The 25,500-nt window shown below is 38.5% G+C and overlaps 1 protein-coding gene and 1 long non-coding RNA gene across 7 annotated transcripts in view; both read left to right on the top strand.

The window, feature by feature from the left end:
* The window catches only part of Myo81F (Myosin 81F), a 550,527-nt gene that overhangs the window by 425,651 nt on the left and 99,376 nt on the right, over positions 1–25,500 (top strand). For all 6 annotated transcript variants that reach the window (XM_070279498.1, XM_070279502.1, XM_070279501.1 and 3 more), the window contains 3 exons: positions 2,006–2,401; positions 3,058–4,033; positions 14,273–14,571. In XM_070279498.1, coding sequence (XP_070135599.1) covers positions 2,006–2,401; positions 3,058–4,033; positions 14,273–14,571 — 1,671 coding nt within the window. The remainder of the gene's footprint in view (positions 1–2,005; positions 2,402–3,057; positions 4,034–14,272; positions 14,572–25,500) is intronic.
* Positions 15,923–16,743, top strand: LOC138926447 (uncharacterized). The gene is made up of 3 exons (XR_011442982.1): positions 15,923–16,159; positions 16,229–16,530; positions 16,590–16,743. It is a non-coding gene; the product is annotated as an uncharacterized lncRNA (long non-coding RNA).

The raw sequence follows: 25,500 nt of genomic DNA, 5'->3' as shown, positions 1-25,500 counted from the left end.
CTTTAGTCCTCTGTTCCTTAGCCATTGTAGTTCGACATATGCATTGCATGACCCTTTAGGGTATTATGTTCGAACTACAATAGTCTCTACTCTATTACATCTCTTTCCTGTCACTGTAATTTAAAATATAGAATTTTAAATTTTCTTACTAACTCCTCTAACTAACAAATCGTTTCTCGAGCGCCCCTCGGTCGTCTGCTTTATGATGAATACAGGAATGCTAGCTGATGCTCTTATTGATGCAAAAGCAATTTCCAAATTCTGAAAAAACCGCGAAAAAAAAAAAAATAAAAAAAAAAGTCTATTAATTTAAAAGATCCAGCTTTACCTTGTTGCCAATGTACGTATGAACCCATACCTCCCCAATAAACATGGACTGTAGTATGTTTATTTATTTTTACTACCTACCTATTAGGGAGGTAGCTTAGAGCCAGGACATTGGATACTTTTTATCCCGTTCGAAGGTGGGAATAATACTCTTCCGAAATGGCTGCACTTATAGTAATGAATAACAGTAAGTAAGCTGTGAGCGTAACGTGTCGTAAATTTATGTGTGTGTCATATGCCCCTGAAATAGGGCCCTGCCGACCACTTATCTACAGTCAGCAATGCCAAGAAAACGTAATTGGGCCAATTTGAGTCGTCAAACGGTCAATTCTAGAGCCGCGCGAGATAGAAGACCACGAAGATCAGGGGAAAAAATTGAAGAAGATAATGAAAATGTGCGTGTGAACATGACGCAGTTACGTGAATTAACAAAGACAACTGCAACAAAGAGAAGCGCACAGATGCATAGATCCAGATTCAACCCTGCTCCTTGAAGTCAATTCGTACATTCAATTCATGCTTCCAAATGACATCGTTTTTACTCATCACAGATATGAGTCGTGAACTACAGTACGATACTGTAGAAATGACAGGCTTTGTTAATCGCAATGTTCCACTACTTAATGACGAAAAAAAAATTATTTACGACCTCATTATACTCGCAGATGCGGCAGGACAAGGAGGATTTTTTTTATGCACAAGGTGGAATTGGCTAAACATTCCTTATTTTGCTACTTCTTGCAGAGTTAAAAAAATGGTATCGCAGTGGCCATTGCATCTTCTGGCATTGCAGCAATTTAATTAGATGGTTGAACCTTCAAAATAATCCAGATGCCGTGTGCAACATAAAAAAAAACGTCTATAGTGCAGAAACAACGTAAAATAATTATTTGGGAGGTATGCATTATGGCACGTAAACATTCGCTTGAGGATTGGACTTTTAGGGATATAAAAAACAATTTGGTTTATCTCTTTGTTACTCCTTGCAGGTGGTTTCAGACAAACTCTTCCCATTATTCCACGTTCAACTTACGCTTATTAAATTTTTGCTTGCGACTGTGGCGTAATGTTGAAAAGAACAACTGACTAAAAATATTCGCGTTCAAATGCTTCGGGATCCGCCCGCCGAAATTTTCTCTAATCAACTGTTAGATATTTGCGATGGGAAAGTTGCTGTACGTGAAAATACTGGATGTACTGGAAAATATTTATCAACCACAAAATATGAAAAACCAAAAAAACAACTATCCCTTCTAGAAAACAAAAAGGGGGAAAATAACGTTTGCCGGGGTTGCTAGTATAGGTATAAAAACCTACTCATTATTTTTATAAATATACAAATATCATTTGGCACGTGCAATAAAATAAAAAAGGGAAACATAAACGTGCCGCGTAGGGATATTTTAAAATGGGTTAATATGTTGTAATGCGTAATCAAATACCTATATTTGATTTTTCTTACCAAACTTGATAAAAGATATTTTGGGCGTAACAAGCGCGTTTACCACCGATAGTTTACCTCCGGTTTTTTAATTGTTTATAGAAAACTTTTTAAAGAAAACTTTTTAGGGTAATTATATGGTACTGAAATATTTATATACAAATGTACTAAAAACAAATATATTAAAGAAGTTCTATTTGATATTATTATCATTGAAAATTGTTCTTTTTTTTTAAGGCTATGCGAAGACTTGGAACAATCGTCTGTCGTTTCTTCTTCTTGGATGCAAGAACTAAAGCAATTGACGTACATCCTACTGATACCGCGGGTGATGCAGTACAGAAGTTAGCTGCAAAACTGAATCTCATAGCCACGGATGGATGGGCAATTTATCAATCTCGGCCAGATGGCGAAGAATATATAAAAAGTTTTGATTATTTGTATGACATTATTTCTGCATGGGAACTGAAACAAACTTCTGCTACATCATTTAAAAGGATTTCAAATGGGCCAGCACCTGGAGAAAATCGTTTTGTTTTTAAAAAGAGATTATTTAAGCTGACACGTGAACTATCCCAAGATCCAGTTGAAGTCAGCATGCTATATTCACAAGCCGTGTACAGCGTTGTTAAGGTATGTATTAATACATAAAGAAAACTATCAACAATTTCAAAGTCTTTTTTACAACTTCTGCCGAAAAGAAACATTTATAAATTATAAGGGCGCAAACCTAATTAAAACGCAAATGATGAAATAAAAAAATTGAAAACAAAATTTTCCAAATTTTTTTTCAAAAATCATCTTAGTTTTAAATGATAGGAAATTTATCGATTTTTCATTTTCATAATAATTAAAATAAAAAAAAAGAAAGGAAAGCTAACTTCGGGCGGAGCCAAAGTTGATATACCCTTGCAGTTAACACCGGATATATATCGCCAAAATCGGAAATAGTTGGCCGACCATTATGAAAATATCATAAAATTACCAATTTATTACAACACAAAAATTAAAAAAAAGTCCCAAACTTCTATCTTCAAAAAAACCAAAGTTGGTATATTTACTAAACACTAAATACCATTTAAGATCGTTCAGTTATATGAAAGCTATAAGATATAATCGGCCGATTGTTATGAAATTTGGTAGGTCGGTAAGGGTATACCGTAAGGGTATATAAACTTCGGCTCCGCCCGAAGTTGGATTTCCGTTCTAAATAAACTTTTGAGTATGACCGAAGATAGCAATAGATACATATTCTTATTGGTAATATATTTTTTTAATTTCATTTACAGAAAGACGAATTTCCTGTGAGTGAAAAAGTGGCCCTTCAACTAGCTGGGCTACAAGCACAAGTATCTTTAGGAGATCCATCAAATCAACCAAAGCCCGAGTATTATTCGGAAGTAAATAGTTTTTTACCAAGTAGAATATCAAAGACTAGGGAACAACAGTTTTGGATTCCAATTTTAGCACAAGCCCATCGTCAATACGGATCATCAAGAAATGAGCTAACAGCTAAAATTTTATATTTAAGTTGTGTTATGCAGTATCCACTTTACGGTACAACCATGTTCCATGTGACTCACAGAGGGTACTGGAGTTTTATAAATAATATAATACTGGGGGTGTATTGTGATGGAATAATGTTTATACAACCAGACGATAAATTTGTTATTTACCAATTCAAGTATGTAGATGTAGAATCAATATTGCTGGATCCGAGTGATAGTTTTATAACCATCTCACTAAATCATAATATACCGCCACTTAACAAGCCACATCGGGACTCGAATTTTGTACTTGAGTCTCAAAAATGTTTTGTTTTTGAAACGACACAGAAACATGAAATAGGGTCATTAATAATCGCATATTATCCTGCATTGTCCAATTGGATTTTAAATATTGCAGAATGCTCAAAAAAAATTAAGGGGACTACTAATGAGGACAGATTAAGATTATATCAAAATGTTATTTCGTGTAGAAGGCAATTAGTGGATATGAATATAGTCCGGAAGCCACACGAAATAGGAGGCTTTTTAAAAAATACGCTTAGGCGTTTATCTAAACATCGACTAGAAAAATTAAGACCAGAGCAAAGGTCTAACATTCAAGAAAATGGAGAAACATACAAAGGGTTCTCATATTCGTTTTGGGCATTTAGTAAACAACAAATTTCATTTGGCCTCAGCTCAATGTCTGAACAAGATGAATCTATTATGGTGCAAGTTTTTGATTTAATTTTAAAATTTTCTGGCCTTGGAATATCTGGTAAGTTTAAAAAATATTAAATTATTTTCGATTAAATAGCTTAAATATACCTTCCATAGTTTCATTTACATTTTTTATTAAATTAGTTGCATTAGTTGAATGAATTTTAATTGAACTGTTAGTTATCGAAATCTAGTATAAGATAGCTTAGGGCGAAGCGTGGGCGAAACCTTATATTCGCTCTTGTGCCACATCGACCTACGATTTTTGTTAGAGATAAAACAATCTCGATTAAACTTTTTGGCTGGGGGGACATGGCGTTTTCACGGTGTCAAAAATGAATTTGTATACATAAATACATAAACAAACAAAACATCTTGCAAAGTGGCAGCAGGATTGAAGGATCCCAAGGCAGAACCGCAAGTATTTGTAAAAAAAATTAAAGTTAAGAAAAAACAAATTAAATCCCACTTGTGCTTAAATATTCCTATCAATTCCTCTCTAACTCTAAAAACTCCAAAGTTATACCATTTCCGATCAATCAGTTAGTCGACCGATCCTTACAAAATTTTGCATGTCATATTATTTTGCCAAAAATAGCTCATGTAAAATTTGAACTCTCTAACTCTAAAAACACCAAAGCTTATTAATATTTAATTTTTTATGATTGCGCTCAGTTCATTTGTTTTAACCATATTTAATAAATTTATGAACGAAAAAAGCTTATCAGCAAAAACAGTAATTTAATAAAACTTAGCTTAAGGGGTTATATTATATACGGGTAAGACTCCGTCAAAAAAAAATGATTTGCAAGTGGTCTTCCGATTTTTTTGAAACTGTGGGAAATAATAGTCTTAGGTAAGATAGTTTAAACCCCAAAAGGATTTTGAAAAATTTTCAAAATGGCGCCCGCTACGCCATGTTGAAAATCAGTGCAGTGTTTTTTTAGAAAATTTATATTTCTGAAAGTATTAAATGGATTTTAATGAAAATTACAGACAATGTAGCTAAATACACGTACTTTAATTTAATATTATGTTCAAAAAAAGTTTTCAAAATTTTGACCAAAAAAAAAATAAAAAAATTTTTTGAACTGATTTTTCGTTAATTTGGCCACTTTTTAAAAATTTTTAGTATGCATATAAAGATTCCTTAGGATTTCACCTTTCCATAGAAAAAAAATTTATGGAGACTTTAATAGTTTTCCAGATATTGCGATTTTAGTGAGAGCGCGCACCGTGAAGTCCACATACCAAAAGCGTGAACATTCATTAACTATAACATAAGGAAAATGTTGGCTTATTTTGACTATTTAAATTAAAGTTGAGAATTAATTAATTAATTAATCAAATCTCAAATTAATCTTTACGTTTTCTTTTTCTTGTTTTTTCAATTTCAAATTCAAATGTTTCAGTAGAAGTAGAATAATATCTGCATTGGATTTTATTTTCACATATAGGCGTAAACGAGTGAAAACTTCGTGTACCAGTAATGGTTTGAGCTTTGTCGAATCGTTGTTTTAAATTTCTTGCTTTTTTGTCATGTTTCTTCTGAGAGCAAATGATTACGTTTACCTTTGTTAAATCAGTTGAGGCCCAATCGTACAAATCCTTTGCTGTTAAAATTTGTTTATCACTACTGCGCTGAAGAGAAGCTTTGCTAGCATCTCGTTTTAAAGTACCCCCAATCCCATCACATGGGCTTTTACCATGTGATGAAGCAAAGAACTCCCAAGAAGCCTCAATTTCAAAATCACGTTGGTGATAAACAAGATTAATAAAATTGCTTTTGTTTTTGTACTGCGAAGCTGCCCCATCTGAGAAATAAATTATTTTTTTAATGACGTGACTAAAATGAATAAAACAAAAAAAATATACTAATATGTGTATATTTAAATAATACACTGTATGAAACAAAATAAAAACAATAGGTCGCTTTATTCGACGTTCAATACTTAAAATCTATTTATTTCTTAATACTAAATGAAGAAAAGAAACACTAAAATGAATATAACAAAAAAAATATAATAATATGTTTATATTTAAATAATACACTGTATGAAACAAAATAAAAACAAGAAAGGAAAGCTAACTTCGGGCGGAGCCGAAGTTGATATACCCTTGCAGTTAAAACCGGATATATATCGCAAACATCGGATATATGGTAGTTGGCCGATCCTTATTATTACATCATAATAAAACCAATTAACTAAAATAAAAAATCTAAAAAAATGTCCCAAGCTAAGATAGAAGCTCGAAAGTTGTAAGCAAAAATACGAAAGTTGATATTTCTACCCAATACCATTTTCGATCGTTCACATATATGGCAGCTATAAGATATAGTCAACCGATCGTTATGAAATTTGGTAGATCGGATTAACTGACCAAAAATATAATCTGTACCAAGTTCCAGCTTTCTATCTTCAAAAACAAGAAAGTTGGGTCATTTCCGATCGTTCAGTTATATGGCAGCTATAAGATATAGTCGGCCGATCCTTATGAAATTTGGCATGTCGTATTATTTTGCCAAAAATAGCTCTCATGTCAAATTTGAACTCTTAAACATTAAAAACACCAAAGTTATACCATTTCTGATCAATCAGTTATATGGCAGCTATAGGATATAGTCGGCCGATCCGAGCCGTTCCGACTTATATACTGCGTGCCAAGAAAAGAAGGGTGTGTGCAAATTTTCAAGTCGATAGCTTTAAAACTGAGAGACTAGTTTGCGTAGAAACAGACAGACGGACAGACGGACATGCTCATATCAACTCAGGAGGTGATCCTGATCAAGAATATATATACTTTATAGGGTCGGAGATGTCTCCTTCACTGCGTTGCACACTTTTGGACAAAATTATAATACCCTCTGCAAGGGTATAAAAAGTGGCCAAATTAACGAAAAATCAGTTCAAAAAATTTTTTTATTTTTTTTTTGGTCAAAATTTTGAAAACTTTTTTTGAACATAATATTAAATTAAAGTACGTGTATTTAGCTGCATTGTCTGTAATTTTCATTAAAATCCATTTAATACTTTCAGAAATATAAATTTTCTAAAAAAACACTGCACTGATTTTCAACACGGCGTAGCGGGCGCCATTTTGAAAATTTTTCAAAATCCTTTTGGGGTTTAAACTATCTTACCTAAGACTATTATTTCCCACAGTTTCAAAAAAATCGGAAGACCACTTGCAAATTATTTTTTTTTTGACGGAGTCTTACCCATACCTTTTTTATTTTCAAAAAATCGAAAATTATTTTATTGCTTTATCTTGAAGAACAACTTCTTGAGAACATTTTGCCAAATTTTAATAGAGATTGCAGTAGAAAAAAAGTTACAGCGCTCCTAACCGCGCGCCTCGTAGCGGCCTTGAACTGAACTTTAAATTTTAAACGCGAATATCTCGAAATGGTGTTTCTTGAAAAATGACTTTGCGGTGACATGGATTGGCCGAATACTACTGAACCGATTTACTTCAAATTTTTTTTAAGTGTTCGTAATGAAATTCTTCTGTGCTTGAACGATCGACTTTTCACGCACAAACTTTTTTTTCCGCCGAAATGAATTTTTTAGTGAAATTTATAGAGACCAAAAAGTTCATTTTTAGCATAAAACGTTCCCGTATGCATAAAAAAAAAAATTTTTTTAATCGATCGTTCAAGCACAAGGAATTCCACTAAACTAATGAAATTTTTTTACTTTTATGGTTTCAGTTGACCTGTTCGACCTGGGGAACTGTCACCGCAAGGCTCTAACAAAAAAAGCCTCTAAGGGAAACAGCCACCCCTTAAAAACTATTTAATAGTTTTCCACCAAATTTTGCACAATCATTGTTAATAAAGTGTATTATCAAAAAATTAAAACATCCGTGTAATTAAATAATTACAAAGTCCTACAAAGTCTAAAAAAAACTTTCCTCTTTTTCTTCGACAAAGAAGATATATAACCCCTTAAACAAAGGTTTGAATTCGTCGATCTAAATATGTGTGATGTCAAAATATTTATGCCATCGTCAAACTCGTTGCCAGCTAATTTTTCTTATCAGCACAAAGAAAATTCAAAAGTTTTAAGCAAAATATTGGTCTAAAGTGTAATTGTAATTGTAATTGTAATTGCACTCTGTGTTTTGAGCATAAATTGTTTACCATTTATTTGACTACACTATGCAAAGCAGTGTTTGATAGTCGCAAGCTGATGTTGTCAAAATACTTTAGCCGACTTGTGTAAGTATGTAGGCTTGCTCTGGTGCAAACAAAAATTCGTCAGCGCATTGATTATCGAGCATGGCAGGATGCTGTTGAATGCACCTTCTGCCTTACTGGCGATATTAAAGGCTTGGCGGACCCTGGTCTTAAAGGGCGCAAGTGTTTGCGACTAACTTGGTGGTTTCTTTGACGTGCTACTGCCCGATCTGATTTTGGGACAAGCTCTATTGAATGCCCTGGCGCACGCCACCGTTAGCGTGTTCACCTTGGCATCCAGGTCTTACCTGCTGTTAACGTCCCTTGTTGGACGTTTCCTCAAAGATCTTTCTAGTTTTTTCTTGTACAGCTCCCAGATTGCTTTCTTAGCATTGCGTACTGTTAGTTGAGTGAAGTTTTCGAAATTGACCACTAATTATATGTTTGATAACTAATCGATACTTCGCGAAGGCTTTTCTAGGACTCGCCATCTAACAATCCTATTTAATAGGAAGTCAGAGTAGAGAGTAATGTAAAGAATTTCCCTTCTGTTTCTTTGAAGTTGGGTTCTATACCCCTAATACCCACCAGAAGTTGATTTGAGCCTAGGATAAAATCGAATATTGACTCACCTTCCTCGTTTGTGTCAGTGCTTCCGACTGATGATGATGGGCGTTGGCATCGCAACCTATGTTCAGGTCGATCTTTTGTTCCCGCTGTCTTTCACCAGCTGTCACCTATTTAATAGGGAGTCAGAGTAGAGAGTAATGTCAAGAATTTCCCTTCTGTTCCTTTGAAGTTGGGTTCTATACCCCTATTACCCACCAGAAGTTGATTTGAGCCTAGGATAAAATCGAATATTGACTCACCTTCCTCGTTTTGTGTCAGTGCTTCCGACTGATGATGATGGGCGTTGGCATCGCAACCTATGTTCAGGTCGATCTTTTGTTCCCGCTGTCTTCCACCAGCTGTCACCTATTTAATAGGGAGTCAGAGTAGAGAGTAATGTCAAGAATTTCCCTTCTGTTCCTTTGAAGTTGGGTTCTATACCCCTATTACCCACCAGAAGTTGATTTGAGCCTAGGATAAAATCGAATATTGACTCACCTTCCTCGTTTGTGTCAGTGCTTCCGACTGATGATGATGGGCGTTGGCATCGCAACCTATGTTCAGGTCGATCTTTTGTTCCCGCTGTCTTTCACCAGCTGTTTGAGTAGCGGGTGAGGGGGGAGGGCATCTTGGTCGTGGCCCATATACGCCGACCACACTCTTAGAGGCACTATTGTGCTCTCTATTGCTGCGGCTACGTAGTCTTCATTGCTGAAATTAGGTAGCAAAAAAAGGTTAAGGTTCTTTTTTGAGAGGATGCAGGCTCGCCTTTTACCTTTTGTATTGGCTTGTATATATCGGCCAACCCAAGAATCCTGTCTCCAAGGGTCCAGGGTTCCAAGGTGCCACATCTCTCACATCTCATCACATTCTCCATCCCGACGCCTCTAAGTTCTTCTGTACCCTTGCCAAGTCGCTCTCTCTGAGGTGCAACTGTAACCTCTGCCTTCGTCTTGGCGACCTTGACGACTCTTGGCGAGTCCGCCGTGGGAAGCGTCGGATTGCACATCCTTAGCATCCCCAGGATGGTTTTAGGGCCGGCTGGCTTTTCTGGCCATACTCGCGCCTTAGGTTTACTTGGGATCTCCGCCCAGTCAACCGCCACAAGCTTTGCCCCGGGGTAGATCTCTCCAAGCGATGCTATCATTCGCTTGTACATATGTCTGTACCGATCGTCCATCTTAGCAGGCAATTTTCTTAACGCTTCCCTGGTATCATCCTGCGTTTTCGCATTCTGGTGGGGGTCTTAAGCATCTCCTTCATGAAGCACCATCTCCTTCATGAAGTCGGACAGGATCTCCCTTGCCCACTTCATAATCTCGGCCTGGTTCGGGTTGGCTTCTGCCAAAGGGTCCGTCCTCATGAGAATGAAGGCTGCTCTCTTCCTATCTTTTCGAGCCTTTCCGCTGCGTCGAGTTCAGCTTAGGGGCCCCGCCGGTTGGTTTAGAGCAGGAGTGCCCAAGCTCAGCATACGGCAGAGCAAACTTCCATACCAATGCATAAATTTATCAATACATTGGTGCGAGAATTTTTTTCACATCCATGTGGGTGCCTTGCAAAAAAAAAAAAAATAATAAAAAAAATAAATTAAATATTATTATAGAAAATAAAAAAAGGCCCTCCATTTTTTTAAAAAGCATATTATTATAAAAGACAAATAATGCGGAGCTTTTTACTAAAAAAAATGTTCTTTTTACTAAAAAGACATGTATCGCTTTAGGTCGACCATTTCGGCAGAAACAAAAACAAGAATGAATTTCTTGCCGTGAAAAGTATTCCAACAACAAAATGCAACAAAATGCATTAGCACTAAGCCTGTTTAAAACTAGGAGGCTGGTCCCCCAGGGTCCGCATATTCGCGTCCGAGCTTCCCCTCTGGCACGCATCCTTCGGCATATGCTGTTCCACCTTGGATTGGGGTGATTTAAGGAAGGGAGTGTTCTTCTCCCCGCCATGTTACAATTAGCTAGCATCCTCGGCAGAGACATGCCCTTACCGGGATCTGTTTCCAGGCGCTCTCACGTGGAGAGTATAGTCGCACTACCAGCGGTGTACGCAGTTACGTTGTACCCGTTGGCTGAAAGCTAAACACAATTGAATAGCTAAAAAAAGAAAACTTAAACCATTTAAGGTTAATCCATTTTAAACCATTGTCAGTTAATTTATTATATTTTTTTTTTTGTTTTTTTTTTGTAATAGCAGGATAACGTTTATTTAAAACTGTCCCTTAGGGACAACCATTAAATGTTATCACATAAACTTCACTTATAAATAATTTTAAATATTAATATGGTAGAAATAAATTAGAGTAGTCAGGGGAGGTCCAGCGGGTGTCCTTGATCCAAGGGAAATTGAGAACCTCGTGGATCGTGCGATTGTCATGATAGACGTGGGCCCCAGTGGCGATTCGAAGGGCTCTGTTTTCGAACGTTTGTATAGTTCGGACATTCGTCTTGCTCGCAGTGCCCCAGAGCTGTATGCCGTACGTCCAGATTGGGCGTATTATGGCCTTGTAGATGAGAAGTTTCGTGGAAGTTCTCAGGTTCGATCTCCCACCCATAAGCCATTAGAAGGATCGAAGTCTTTGATCAGCCTTTTTCCTCTTCTTAATCAGATGGGGCCTCTAGGTGAGCCTCCTGTCTAGGGTGAATCCCAGGATTGTCTTCCTGTGGGATTGGGGAGCCGTTAAGGTTAACTGGAGGGCAGTTGCCTTTGCAGAGAGAAAATGTGGTGGCAGTGGACTTCTCATTATTGACAGCAATGTCTTAACGCTTTTGCCAGTCGCTGAGCAGGTCAAGCTGCAATTGCATCGTTTCGGCTGCCCCCATGGCGCTATCGGCAGTGGTAAGGAAGGCGGTGTCGTCTGCATAGGTTGCTGCGAGCAGGTCAGGCCTTTGAAGAACTGGGAGGTCAGCCGTGTAAGCGTTGTACATCAACGGGCCAAGAACGCTGCCATGGGGTACACCAGCGTGAGCTTCTCTTAGACCGGAGATGGCCTCGCCGCATCTTACCGCAAATTTACGGTCTTCCAAGAACTTTAGGAACTGGAAGTATGGTCGGGGTAGGCCAATCTTTAATTTATATAGAAGACTGGGATGCCAGACTCGGTCGAACGACTGCTTCACGTCCAACACGACGGCCATGCAGTACTTTTTGGTTTCAAATGCGTCCAGGATGCACTGCACCACCCTATGGCACTGCTCTGGGGTACCGTGCCGTCGCCTGAAGCCAAACTGGTGGTCAGGGATCAATCCAGCCTCATCAAATACTGGCAGTGGTCTGCTTAAAAACACTCGTTCAAGTATTTTGGAGAGCATTGGTAACAAACTTATTGGTCGGTAGGACGAAAAGTTCGCTTCGGGTTTCCCGGGTTTAGGTATCATAGTTACCTGGACACGTTTCCATGTGGACGGATCTCCAAGCATTTATTATAGATCCTCGTAATTAGCTGAATGCTTGGAGGTGGTATCATTTTTAATGCAATTGCATTGATACCATCATCGCCCGGTGCCTTGTTGTTGCTCATGATGGTTATGAGCTCAGCTGTTTCCTCCTCAGTCACTGGTAATATTAGATCGGCGTCCCTGGAAGGCTCGGCTAGCAGTCGGGCAGTTTCAGCAGCATTGGTTTCAGTTTCAGCAGTTTCGGCGAAAGCGTTGGCCATGTCCATCTCGACCTGTCTTCTCTTTAATCTGATCTACTACTCTAGGCTACTGGGAGCTACTGAGTACCTATCTAAATTCTTTACACTCTACTACAGTGGTCAGCAATCCATCTATACGTCAACAATGAGTCTAATTATGGCTGACCTATTATCAACATTTTTTCAAACGACTTTCTCTCCTCCTTAAATGACAGATCAACCTTACGCATACAACATTCAATCAGCATATCTTATTTTCTGTCCGTCTTTCTTCGAGAATAGTTTATTATCAGATCTTCCAAGAGTCAAACCCGTTTATTTGCCAGGCCCCGATGGAGTACCAGGCTGTGTGCTACAATACTTTGGCTGGCCTCTGTGCAAACATAGTCTTGTCAATTTTTTTTTGGAAACCTCGAATTTTCCCCTTAAGTGGTAGGAATCTATCATAATTCCCTTACATAAAATTGGGAAAAAGTCCGATGCTACCAAACTACAAAGGCATTTCAAAATTTTCGGCAATTCAAAAGTTTTTTGAAAAATTAAATACTCCTAATTTGCAACACTTTGCTCTTCGATCATCTCTCCATGTCAGCATTGTTTCATTAAGCGTCGCCCCACGACCACTTATTTACTAGAGTTGTCATCATTGTCAGAGATGGCTTTCAAAAGGGATTTCAAACTGATGTTATTTGAACAGACTTCAGTAAAGCATTTCATTCACTCACTCACTTATTTCATTCTTTTTGAGTGAACTAAATCTTTTGGGATTTCTTACAGACCTCCTAACGTTCCTTAAGCAAGTCATCTTGGCCCGTTACTGTTTACTCTTTTAATTACTGACTTGTCGCCTGCTTTATTTGCTTTAAATTTTTTTTCCAATACAAATCCGCTTTTGCCCAACGCAAACTTTAGTCCGATCTTGAAAATTTTCAAAAGTGATTAGCGAAGGATTTAATACTTAATGGATCAAAATGCAATCTTATGTCTTTTGATCGTTATTGCCCTCTCCAGGCTTTTTTCTCTATTGAATAGTCTTAGAAAAATTAACTCTAATCTTGGTGAACTATTAGACCTAAAACTCACATTTCCACAATGGTTAATAAGGCTAAAGGTGCCATTGGTTTTTTTTAGAAGGTGGTCAAAAGAATTAAATGACCTCTATATTACCAAAAATTCATTTATTTCGTTGGCCTGTCAAATACTGGAGTACGGTTCATGTGTTTTGAGTCCCTTGAAACGCATTACTACTGCATTAAATCCGTCCAAAAGAACTTCTTAAAAAATGCGCTTAAAGGTCTAAGCAGGGATGCAACTCTTCATCTTCCCTCTCCTCGTAGTAGACTTTTTATAATAAACTAATCCCATTAACTAATCATTTCTGGGTGTCGTTTTTCTACATGACCTCATTAATGGGGATGTATAGCCAGCTTTTGCTAACGAATTTACTAGCATTTACTAGCATTGCTTACTATATTTCGATATTCCTAAAAGAAGGACTAGAAACATTAGTCCTCTATTCCCTGACACAAGATGGTCTCTACCCTATCAACTCTCTTTCCTGTCATTTAAATTTAAAAACAAGTACATTAAATTTTGTAACTAATTCTTCTTGGTTATCTTTCTGTTTTTTTTAAATTTGAATTAATAACTCGATTTCCGAGCACCCCTCGGGCCTCTAAGCTTTGTGAGGAAAGCAGGAATGCTAGCTGGTATACGAGCCATTCCCTCAATTCTGGTAAACAGCAAAAAAAAAAATTCTTTTTGGGGAAAATTCATTGAATAATATTTATTTATTTGATCATATCTCTTAGTGGCTGTATCTCTTAGTTTCTTAGTTTACTTATATTTCTTATATTCTTCTTTAGGTGAAATAATAAAAAAAGCTGAGGATGAACACATTACCATAGTGCAATCTATTTTGGAAAAATGTATGAAAAAAGAGACGTTGTTAAATGAACTTTACCTGCAAATGATTAAACAAACTACAGATCATCCGGATGCTAACTCTAGGATTAATCTTAAAAATTGGGCACTTTTGTGTGTTTTATGTAGTGTTATTTTACCATCCACGAAATACATTCGAAAATATCTATTGGCTCATTTAAAGCGGTGTTCTAGTGATTATATGTCTGAAGAAGGAAAATACGCCAGATTTGCGGAAGCTGTAAGTATTGAAAATTCTTAGAAATCTTTATTATGTAAAACTAAAACCTTTATTGTTGTTGGTATAAAGGGGTTTATCTTGGCATATAATATAAAGGTTTAGACTTACTGGGTGACAATAAATAACCCGGAAAAACTTTGAAGCAATCTATTATAAATGTGTTATGATGCAGCCCTTAAATAAATGCATTTATCAATAGCTTGTACTTTTCTGAAACAAATATATTTACATTTTTGTGACTCCCATCAATTTGATATTTGTTTCGGGATGTCTAACAATCGTTGTGCAATTTTAAAACTTTTTCAACAAGGAAATCGCCAATGCGACATTGTTCGTTTGCTTGGCATACCAAAACAAACGGTCTCTGACGCTATCCGGCAATTTAATGAGTCCCAGACGAGGCAGACCTTGCACCGCTAACACTTTTAGAATTCACCAGATCGTGAAAAAGCGGATCACTCGGAATTGCAGAGTCTCGGCCAGAAAAATAGCCCGTGAAATCGGAGTGAATCGAGAAAGTGTTCGGTTGATTGCAAAAAATGAACTTAATCCCAAGCCCTACAAGCTCCAAAAAATGCATCTTCTTACGGATGACAATAAGCGCGTGAGACTCCAAAGATGCCGTCAGCTAAAGCGTCGCGCCGCAGGTCAAAAATGGGAGCGTATTCTCTTCACGGAAGAGAAGATATTCACCATCCAACAGGGGCACAATCACCAAAATGACAGAAGCTGGTCTGCTAAAGCTCCATGTACCTCTGCAAAAATCGAGCGCCGTCAATGTGAGCAATCTTTAATGGTTTGGGGAGGAATATGCGCCACCGGCAAAACACCCCTTGTTTTCATCGATCAAGGGGTCAAAATCAATCAGGAAGTGTACCGCCTGGACATTTTGGAAACTGTTGTGCTTTCTTGGGCCCAGCAGCACTTCGGTGATACGGAGTGGACGTTTCAACAGGATTCAGCGTCACCCCATAGATCCAAATTGACTCAGGACTGGTGCAAAGCCAATTTTTCGGACTTTATCACATCCAGTGTATGGGCACCTTACTCGCCAGGTCTTAATCCGATGAACTACAGTGTGTGTGGTCTATTTTGGAGTCCAGGGCATGTGCTTAACGCCACATAAGTTTGGAGGCGCTGAAGCAATCATTGCTCCGAGAATGGGATCGATTATCGGAAGAAGACCTGCGGCCCATTGCGCTAAATTTTCAGAAACGTTTAGGGCTCTGCATCGCAGCCCAAGGAAGCCACTTCGAAACCGGCTGAATATATGTTAACACAATACCTATTTAATAGTTGTGTATCTGCATTTTTTGTCAAATACAGTTCCTTAAAATGTTATGATCAAAAATGTTTGTCCGGGTTGTTTATTGTCACCCTGTACTTAATAAATTATTAGAAGCACCTATTTATACTAAGATTTATTCATTATAATGTCAAAATTATAAACGTAAACCATTATAGGGGCCGTCCATATATTGCGTGACGCGAATTTCAGACTTTTTTGACTATTTTTTTTACTATTGCTGCCTTGGTTATACGCGGAAGTCGAACGAGTTTTTAGCCAGATGAACATTGCAAAACAGTGGTAATACTAATGCGTTAAAATCATACAAACATGAACATTGAAAAACTTAATTCGGTCTTACACATACAGTAATTATCATTTTAGCACAATAATAAAAACTTTAATTTTATTTGGTCATTGATAATTTTCAATGCCATTAAAATAAAAAGCAACTTGTACTAAATTAAACGTAGTAAAATCTTTATTTGGCCGCATATGAAATTGCGATCTATATTTATGTATGAAATCTAATATGAACGAGAGTGGTGCCAACCTGCAATAACAGGCTGAGCGGATGCTCGCTAGATGATGCCGAATTAGTTAAAGCCGAGCGGCCGAAAGGGAGTCGGCTTGCTACCAACAATGCTTAAGTTAATAATTGATTAAACTAGGTGCTTGTTGCTTGACCCGACAAACTTTTTATTATACATTAATTAATATATATTCACAGTTATGGATTGCGACGGGCAACTAAATGTTGCCACAATTTCGAAGTGCCTCAAAAGTACTTGAACATGATTGGTACAAACGACTCGTACACTACTTAGGGAAATATCGATTTCATTGAGCTCGATAATTGTCTATCAATGTTCAGTTAACAAAACATTCAGAAATATTCATTAAAACTACATCAAAACTAAAACTTTCTGGTTTTCTTTAAATTCGATATAGCCGTTTCTAGCAGGTTTGGAAGGTTACTTTAGCATTATATTGTCCGGAAAAGTTGGCAGCATTGGTTTCAATATTGTTTCTGCGTTCATGCACATATTAAAATCTCCGGCAGAGGGAGGAAGAGATAACACACTTACTAAATTCATCAAAAAAGGACGGCTACAGTCGAGTCTCCCGACTATTTTATACCTAGCACTCATCTCTTCCACCCACACTGTAACGAATCTTTAAAGTTTAAACTTTAACGGTATGGATTGTCAGCAAAAAATTGTTTTTGCATAGTTCTTCGGTTGGAAAAATCACGAATCACCCTACTACCCCCTACGTCAGTACTACCGATTAAGTAGGAAAGCAGTGTAAAAAGTCTATAACTTCCCACCTATAACTTTTTTTTTTTTTTTTTTTATTATCAATCAATCAATAGTTATATTTAAAATCTGTCCGGAGATATGGACAATAATTAAATTTTATAATGGGACCTTAACTTAATGAAATATTGAGTAGTACAATGTTTGCTTATCCTAGGAAACTAATTTTAACCTATAACTTAATGGTCCGATTTGGCTTAATTTTATTTGTAGGTGTAGATTAACCATTAAAACAGATTGGCATCAAAACACTTTTCAAAAATAATAACTAAGGTTATGAACGAAGGGGCGGCAGTGATTGATTGAAATTTTGACACAAACTTGTTCTGCGCGAATACCATATAATCCAGTTCAAGTTCGAAATCTCTTATAGTCTTCGAGATCCACGCATTAAAAATTTCGATTTTTATTGGAAATTCTCACAGCTGGCTACGGAAGTCCACGTCGACATCCAAGTGGAAGTTGCCAAGCGCTTCATGAGAGTTGCTGCCCACTCTATGATTTTGAATGGTACCAGTGGTGCTGGTATTTCACTCATTGCCCCCGTTGGCGGTGTCAACATAAAGCGGCGGCTATGCCGAGTGGCCGGATTTTTTGCGCTCTGTTTAGGACGACAATGAACAGCCATCCTTGAACAAGATGGAGGAGCTCAAGTGGCTCATTTCATATCTGCGGGAGACGTTGCCCTGGATCTTTTGCACAACGGTTTTAGTAACCTGCGACTAATATTCTAGGCTCACTTCAATGAGCGGCTAATGGTGGTAGACCCGGGATACTTCTTCCCAAGAATCCTCGCTTTGATAGTTGAGGAACGATACGAAAAAGTCCGGCGTCCTGCCTTCTGCCTTCTGCTTCGTTTGCCTCAATGCTCAGCCCTTAGCCCGCGAAGCCTCTTCCTTCTGCTGCCCAACATGTAATCGCCGACATTATGCCCTGTTGCATCCTTGCGAGCAATTATGCAGGTGATTATTATAATTATCCGCAAGCTAACGCGTTAGTGATCCACGACCGGCACGGTGAAGTAGTGTTCTTGCCAATCGCAAACACTCAAGTCCGTGGCCGATCAGGATCCTTCCTTCTCGCCTATCCACGATTTCTGTATATATTGACGCAGTTGGGGCGTTTCACATCCCATAGCGTCAACCTGGCCTAAGAATAGATGTCTCCAACTGGAATATTTCTGCCAATGTGGTTCCGGCAGATCCGAACTTCCACCGAGCACACGGTGTGGATTTGCTGATTGAAGCCAGCTTTTGTTTTGATTTTTTCTTTGTTAGGCAAATCCAACTGGGAAACGGTGTGCTTGCCTCTTGTGTAGAAGACACATTTTGGTTGGCTAGTTACTGGAGGATGTTGCATCCCAGGGAAACATCGTTTGGCCGCTTCATGTGAGGGAATTCCTGCGACTCGATTATATTCTTCGCCGATTTTGGGAACTGAAAACCTGCACTCATTCGATTGTCCAGGCTACTAAAGAGAAGCTCGATTGCTATGCTCTCTTCACCACGCACCACGACCGTTTTATTTAGGCACAGCGTGGAGCTTTTGAGAGAATCCATGTGCTTGAGCGCCAGCTGGATCATCATCCAAAATTAAGGACTCAACACTCTTCGTTTATCCTTTGATGGGATCTGGGTCACATTTTTCTGTTGCCGGAGGAATTGCAATGTAAGTGCCAGTATTTTCTCCCTAGGACCCAGGACGCATTAATCGGCTTTGAAGGAAGACAGCTTCACTACTAAGCTGAGAGTTGTATTTGACGGTTCGGCTGCTACATCCTCTGGATATTTCCTCAATAAAATACTGATTTCAGGCATTTTGTTTCAAACTAAGCACTTTATCGCTGTCGGAACAGGCAGCAGCACAGCGGCCTAATGTTTATGTTTAATTAATGTTAATGCAATGTTTAGTGTAATGTTTATTTATTTAGGCTTAAGTTTATACAAAGCGCTTAGTTGGTCACAAGCCGACTCTCTCTCGGCCGCTCGACACAACGGGCCTTTCTTTAGAGAGTTTTAGCTCCGCAATGTCTAGGTCGGTCTGCCCTCTCCATTATCGAGAGCCTTAGCTTCGCGTATGACTAGTCGGGCCGCCCTCTCTGTACATCACTTTAGTCTCTGCCTGCACCATAATAATAATCCGCGGATCATCCGGCTTCTGCATGCAGAAATAAACATATTTATATCGTTTTAAAATTACATAAATTCGTCTTTTTATTTTACTGGCATTGAAAAATTTAACAGTCGACCTAACAGTCGCTTTATCAGGAGACATTTGCAAGATGTACCCCTGCGCCAGAGCTGCATATGAAATTAGGATTTATGAACAATATTTGAAATCCAATTTAGGATGCGAGCGCAGTAAGAAGACGAACGAGAGTGGCGCCAACCTTCCAGAATAGGCTGAGCGGATGCTCGCTAACTTTAAACGCCGCATTAGCAAAGCCGAGCGGCCGAAAGATAGTCGGCTTGCGACCAAATAAACATCAGTTACTAATTAATTATTATGTTTAAATTAGTTGCTTGCTGCTTGACCCGACATTCTCCCCCCAGTTGGGGCTTCTACTCCAACTTCATCCCTAAGGGGCAAAAGTCATAGCTTAGTCACTGCTCGCTTGGTAATTCCAGATGAGGTTTTTATCACCACCACTCGAGAGATACCGTCCTGACCAGGGATTAACTCCATTATTCTCGCAAGCGGCCATTTCATTGGAGGTAGATTCTCGTCCTTTACTAGCACCACATCGTTCGGGGCCAAGGCAGGACCGGAGGCGCGCCATTTGGAGTGCTGCTGGAGAAGGCTTAGGTACTCCTCCTTCCATCGGGACCAGAAAGACTGCTGCAGGAAAGACACGCGCTGCCAGCTGTCCAACCGGTTGAAGTTCAGCTTTGTGACATCAGACTCGATAAAGCTGACTGACGGACCACCAGTTAAAAAATGAGCCGGGGTCAGAACATCAAGGTCTGCAGGATTTTCTGAAAGAGACAATAAGGGTCGTGAATTTATAACAGCCCCAATATGGCACAATATGGCTCCCGTTAACTCCAGCTTCGGCACCCTAACAGTCTTTAAAGGCGCAACTCGGGACTTTGAACAGAGTAAATAGCTTGCAGATCCTGTGCCCTTGTCACGACATAAACGCAAGCCCCATACGTCTCAATGCTGGCGTCACAGAATCCATGGATCTTCACCTCGGATTTCGATGTAAACGCCCATATAGGGAATTCGGCGCGCTGCGGACTAGCAAAGCTGCTACAAATCATATTCCGCAGTGAATCATAGTCGCAGTGAAGAGCTTGAGAAAGACTTTCATCCCATGACAACTTCTCACGGCACAGCTTCTGGAGAAAGATCTTCGCCTTTGCAATTACAGGACCGACAAGGCCTAATGGGTCATAAAGCCGAGCAACTGAAGAAAGAACGATGGGCCTAGTGGGCTTTGAGGTTGACGGAATCCCTTCAAATGAAAATAGCAAGTGGTCAGTTGTAGGATCCCAATGAAGACACAGAATCTATGTGAAATTCCTGATATCATCGAACATTAGGAAAACCTCAGGCACATCATTCAGCACGTCAGCAAAATTGGAGCACCACTTCCTTAGCCGAAATTGGGTTTTGGCAAGGATCCCGGATGTTTGCTGCACTATGCTAATAGCTGCATCAATAGAGTCGCCTCCGGAAAGCAGATCATCCACATAAAAGTCGCGACGCAGAATTTCGGCCCCCTTTGGAAACATTATTTGCTCTACTATTATTTGCACCGAGGATGATCTACTATTATTTGCACCTCGACGCCTTCCCACATGTGCGCCCGGGTATGCAGCCATAGCCACGTCCATAGCCTCCAGCGTCCTACACCGCTGCTCCAAAAATTCGGCCATCGACTCCCAAGTAGGGATGGCGTCTGAACCTGAGGAGTTTTGACTCTCCTCCCACTTGGCCTGGGTAGCTGGACCCAACCTTTGAAGCAGAACTTGGACGACGATGAAGCTGGCGATCTGAACTGATGTACCCAAATTCTGTAAGGCTCGCATGTGGGCATTGAATTTGTCCGAAAGACCTCGAAGAGCTGCTATTGAGCCACTTTCCAACAGACTGAGGCCCAGAATCTCGTTCACGTGTGCCTGAAATATTAGGCGACGGTTACTAAATCGTTTCTCCAATAAATTCAGCGCAACATCATAGTTCTCGTCGGAGACTTCCAAGGAACGAACTGCTTCGAAAGCGGACTCCCGAAGGAAAGATCGCAACCTTTGCAACTTTTCCACCTTACTAATACGAGGATTGCTGCCGACGATTGTAGAGAAGATCGAGTAAAATTCAGCCCATTCCGAGTATCCACCGCTGAACGTAGGGAGCGGCAAAGGAGGCAGCACTTGAAAACTTTGACCTAACCCTGGTTCAGCCTGCATGGTGGACATTCCGTTGGCAAGGGTGGAGTGGGCAGCAATTCGAGATGAGCGAAGGGTCGTCTCGTGCTCAATTTCCGCCTGCATCGTCGCTACGAGCTCCGAAACTGTCCATCGAAGGTCACTGCTGATCTGCAAAATGTCCAAATCCTCAAGCTCCCCGTCGATGGCCTTGAACTCGCTGAACATGGTGGCTATCTGACCATGTCGCACGTGTAGCATGGCATCATCCACCTTGGAAATAGGCTGAAGAGCTCCTTGGATCATCTGTAAGTCCTGGAGAATACCCAAGGCCTTGCACTTTAAAATAGCACTCCGGGTTGGAGTGGGTTATCCTGTGACGGCGCCGCTGGAGCTCATGATTTATTATATTGAGTTCCGAACAACCCGAAATAAATTTTATTTGCTCGCGGCGAACACGATCTGTCCCACTGTGCGCTCAGAACCGTAGCAGAATTGTGGAATGTATATATATATGAAGTCTATGCGCGGGCGAATGCACTTGCGTTGTGGATCGTAAATATGTATGTGTGCTTGTTAACTAACGTTTATGTTTATGCCTGTATGTATGTATAATATAATAATATATTATAATTTGTTTATTATTGTAAACAAACTTATTAGCCACGTATGATAATTTTTCACATAACACTGTTTACAAAATTGTTTTGTTTTTGTTTTAGTAATTTGTTTATGTGTATATAAATATATTAACGATCACGTCGGGGTTCACCAATGTTTGGTCATTGAGCGTTTTCAATGCCGTATATATAAGTTTATAGCGTTTTCAAAGTTATAAACTTTATTCAGGCCGCATATGAAATTAGGATTTATGATCAATATTTGAAATCCAATTTAGGATGCGAGCGCAGTAAGAAGACGAACGAGAGTGGCGCCAACCTTCCAGAATATGCTGAGCGGATGCTCGCTAACTTTAAACGCCGCATTAGCAAAGCCGAGCGGCCGAAAGATAGTCGGCTTGCGACCAAATAAACATCAGTTACTAATTAATTATTATGTTTAAATTAGTTGCTTGCTGCTTGACCCGACAGATCTAATGGAACTTCAGCCTGTTTGCAACAATCTTGTTTTTTGGTTGCACAGCATGCCATGTCAATATAAGCTTCGTTAGTACATTTGTACTAACGAGACACAAATGTCGTCCAGTCGATTTGGAAACATCCCTGTGCCCATAGACACATCATTAGAATCCACCATAGGGATTTCCATCCAATCACAAGATATAGTCGACCCACAATTAGAGGTTATAAAATGTGTCTGCATCTTGTGATGTAAACTATCGTGGAGGACTCCAACAATGAAAGTTACTACAAGAAGAACCACTTCGGAACCTACCCCAAGAAATTTCACACTAGAGCTGGATAACGGATGAATTCCTGTTCAAAGAATGTTGGGAGAATGTTAAATCATAGCAATTAATATTAAATTACAAAATATTATAAATAATTAACATAATGTAAGGTCATGAGCTACACCCACATAACTGACACTGACTACACATAACACCAAAAACAGCTTGAGCCAGAATCGCAGAGTGTTCGATTAATGAAAGCGGCAAAATATTGTAATATTATACAATCCACACTTCATAAATGTTAATTTATAATTTTTATTTTGTGCCATATCTTCATTTATTTACCACCAAAGCAACATTCGTGAATTAACTTAGCTATATTGCTCATTTCTTTCTTCTAAACTCATTTCTTTCTCCACGTCCAACTTATGTACCCTTTACTTAAACTTAATCCTTAGATTAAAATTTTATGCGGACCGTTATCTACAAGACTTCACCCAATTTTTTTGTTTTTTAAGATATAAAGTTGAAACTTAGAACAGATTCTATTTTTAGTTAGTTGATTCAGCCCACCAAATTTCATAAGGCCGACTATATCATATATCTGCCATATAACTGAAAGATCGTAAATGACCCAATTTTCGTGTTTTTGAAGATAGAAACTTGGAACTTAGGACAGATTATATTTTTGGTCAGATATTCCGACCTACCAAATTTCATAACGATCGGTTGACTATATCTTATAGCTTCCATATAACTGAACGATCGGTATTTTTAAAGTTAGAAATTTGCGTTTTTTTTTTAGATTTTTTATTGTAATTTGGTTTTATTGGTTTTACTATGATACTCTCATAAGGATCGGCCAACAATATCCGATATTTGCGATATATATCCGGTTTTAACTGCAAGGGTATATCAGCTTCGGCTTCGCCCGATGTTGGCTTTCCTTTCTTGTTTTAAATGTCATGGCTACCTAAAAGCTTAGTAGCTTTATAAATAATTTATTCTAAAGTTGTGAACGGATTATTTCAGTAACGATTGGGTTACTTTCCCAAGTTACTTCGATTGGGTTAATAAAATTTGATAGACAGAGTGGTAAGGATTTGGAGCGGATACAGTCATTTTAGGTAGATATGAACTTGAGGCAGAAAACGTTGTTTTTAAAGAACTGAGGTGGGATGGTTCTTCGGCTTGGGCGGGCCAAGTAAAAACTTACTTATTATTGCCATAAACAGAGAAGCTCAGCACAGTCTAAATAACCTAAATATTTACCTCTACTGGTTTTCTTTAATCCTCATAAATTTGAATCAATTTGTCTTAACTACTATATATTTATTAATGTTTGAATCGAAAGTATAAAAGCAATATAGGTAAATGAAAGAAAAATGTTTCAGAAACTTACATAGAGATAGGTATATAGGTTATTTATTCATATGCTTTGATCAAGAAGTCTGCAGGCCTGTTGACTAAAGCTTGTCCCTGATACTTTAGATCAGTGGGAGTAAAACCCACACATGTTTTAAATTTCTGTGTATCCGTAGCAGCAAAAAACAATGAGAGCGGAGCATTAAATAATGTTATTTTTTAAAAAAAAAAAAAAAAAAAAAAAACCTAGTTTTTTATTTTTTTTTTCGTTAATTCAAAAGATGAAATGGGCACTAAAATACTGTATTTTAATTTAAAGACAGCTTTTCTAGCAACAGTTCTTGAACAAATGGAAATCTTTTCTTCCGTATCTACTTTTTCTATGGAGAAAACTTGTCCCAACCGAATTTTAGAGAAAATTTTTCTCAGTGGAAACATTTATTTTTTAAGTTTTTGCCTGTCAAATGGGGCAAAATGGGGGCAAATAAGAAAGCTTCTAAAAAAATTTGAGAGTGCTTTCACTGTCAGTGTGCCGGCAGCGCTGCGGCAGAATTTCCGACCCTATGCACGCATGCTATGGAAAATAAGAGTTTGCACCCCAGTGCTTCAGAAATTTATATCTCGGCTCACATCCAAGGCCGATATATAGGCGGATATATTTAGTTATATCATAACTAAATATAAATTTAAATAAATAAGATAGTTCTCAGATATTTCTAAGATAGTAAATCTGATAGTTCTATCTTTGCATCATGCATCATCACAGAATCTTGGTTAAAGCCAGAGGTTTCATTTCGGTAGACACCCAACTCGCTTCTGAAGAGGTAAAGAGTTTCCTGATTTTTTTCATGAATATCACTCTTTTCGGTAAATCTTTATACATTACCTGGTCATATATACCTACATCGTTTGGACCGCCCACGTACTGGCGTTATTTGTCGAGTATGCTATTCAATCAGTTTTTAATCTTATGTCCGATTATAACTAGCTTGTAGGTTTGGGTGACTTTAATATCCCAGAACTAAATCGATAACTTACCAACTTAATCTAACTAACTTAACTTCACCGCGGGCATGTTTGACATGTCTCTAAGCCAAATTAACCATGTTTGAAATTCATTAGGTTGGCTTTTAGATTTATGTTTTGTATCTGATCCTGATGGTACCACTCTTTCCATAGATTTCCCCCTTTCACCCCAGAGGGTTGGTCCGATATTCTGGTATGCACTGTTGT

Source organism: Drosophila bipectinata, chromosome 3L (assembly GCF_030179905.1).
Source record: "Drosophila bipectinata strain 14024-0381.07 chromosome 3L, DbipHiC1v2, whole genome shotgun sequence".
Classification (NCBI taxonomy): domain Eukaryota; kingdom Metazoa; phylum Arthropoda; class Insecta; order Diptera; family Drosophilidae; genus Drosophila; species Drosophila bipectinata.
The sequence above is the reverse complement of the archived record's forward strand: the minus strand, read 5'-3'. Positions and strand labels throughout refer to the sequence as shown.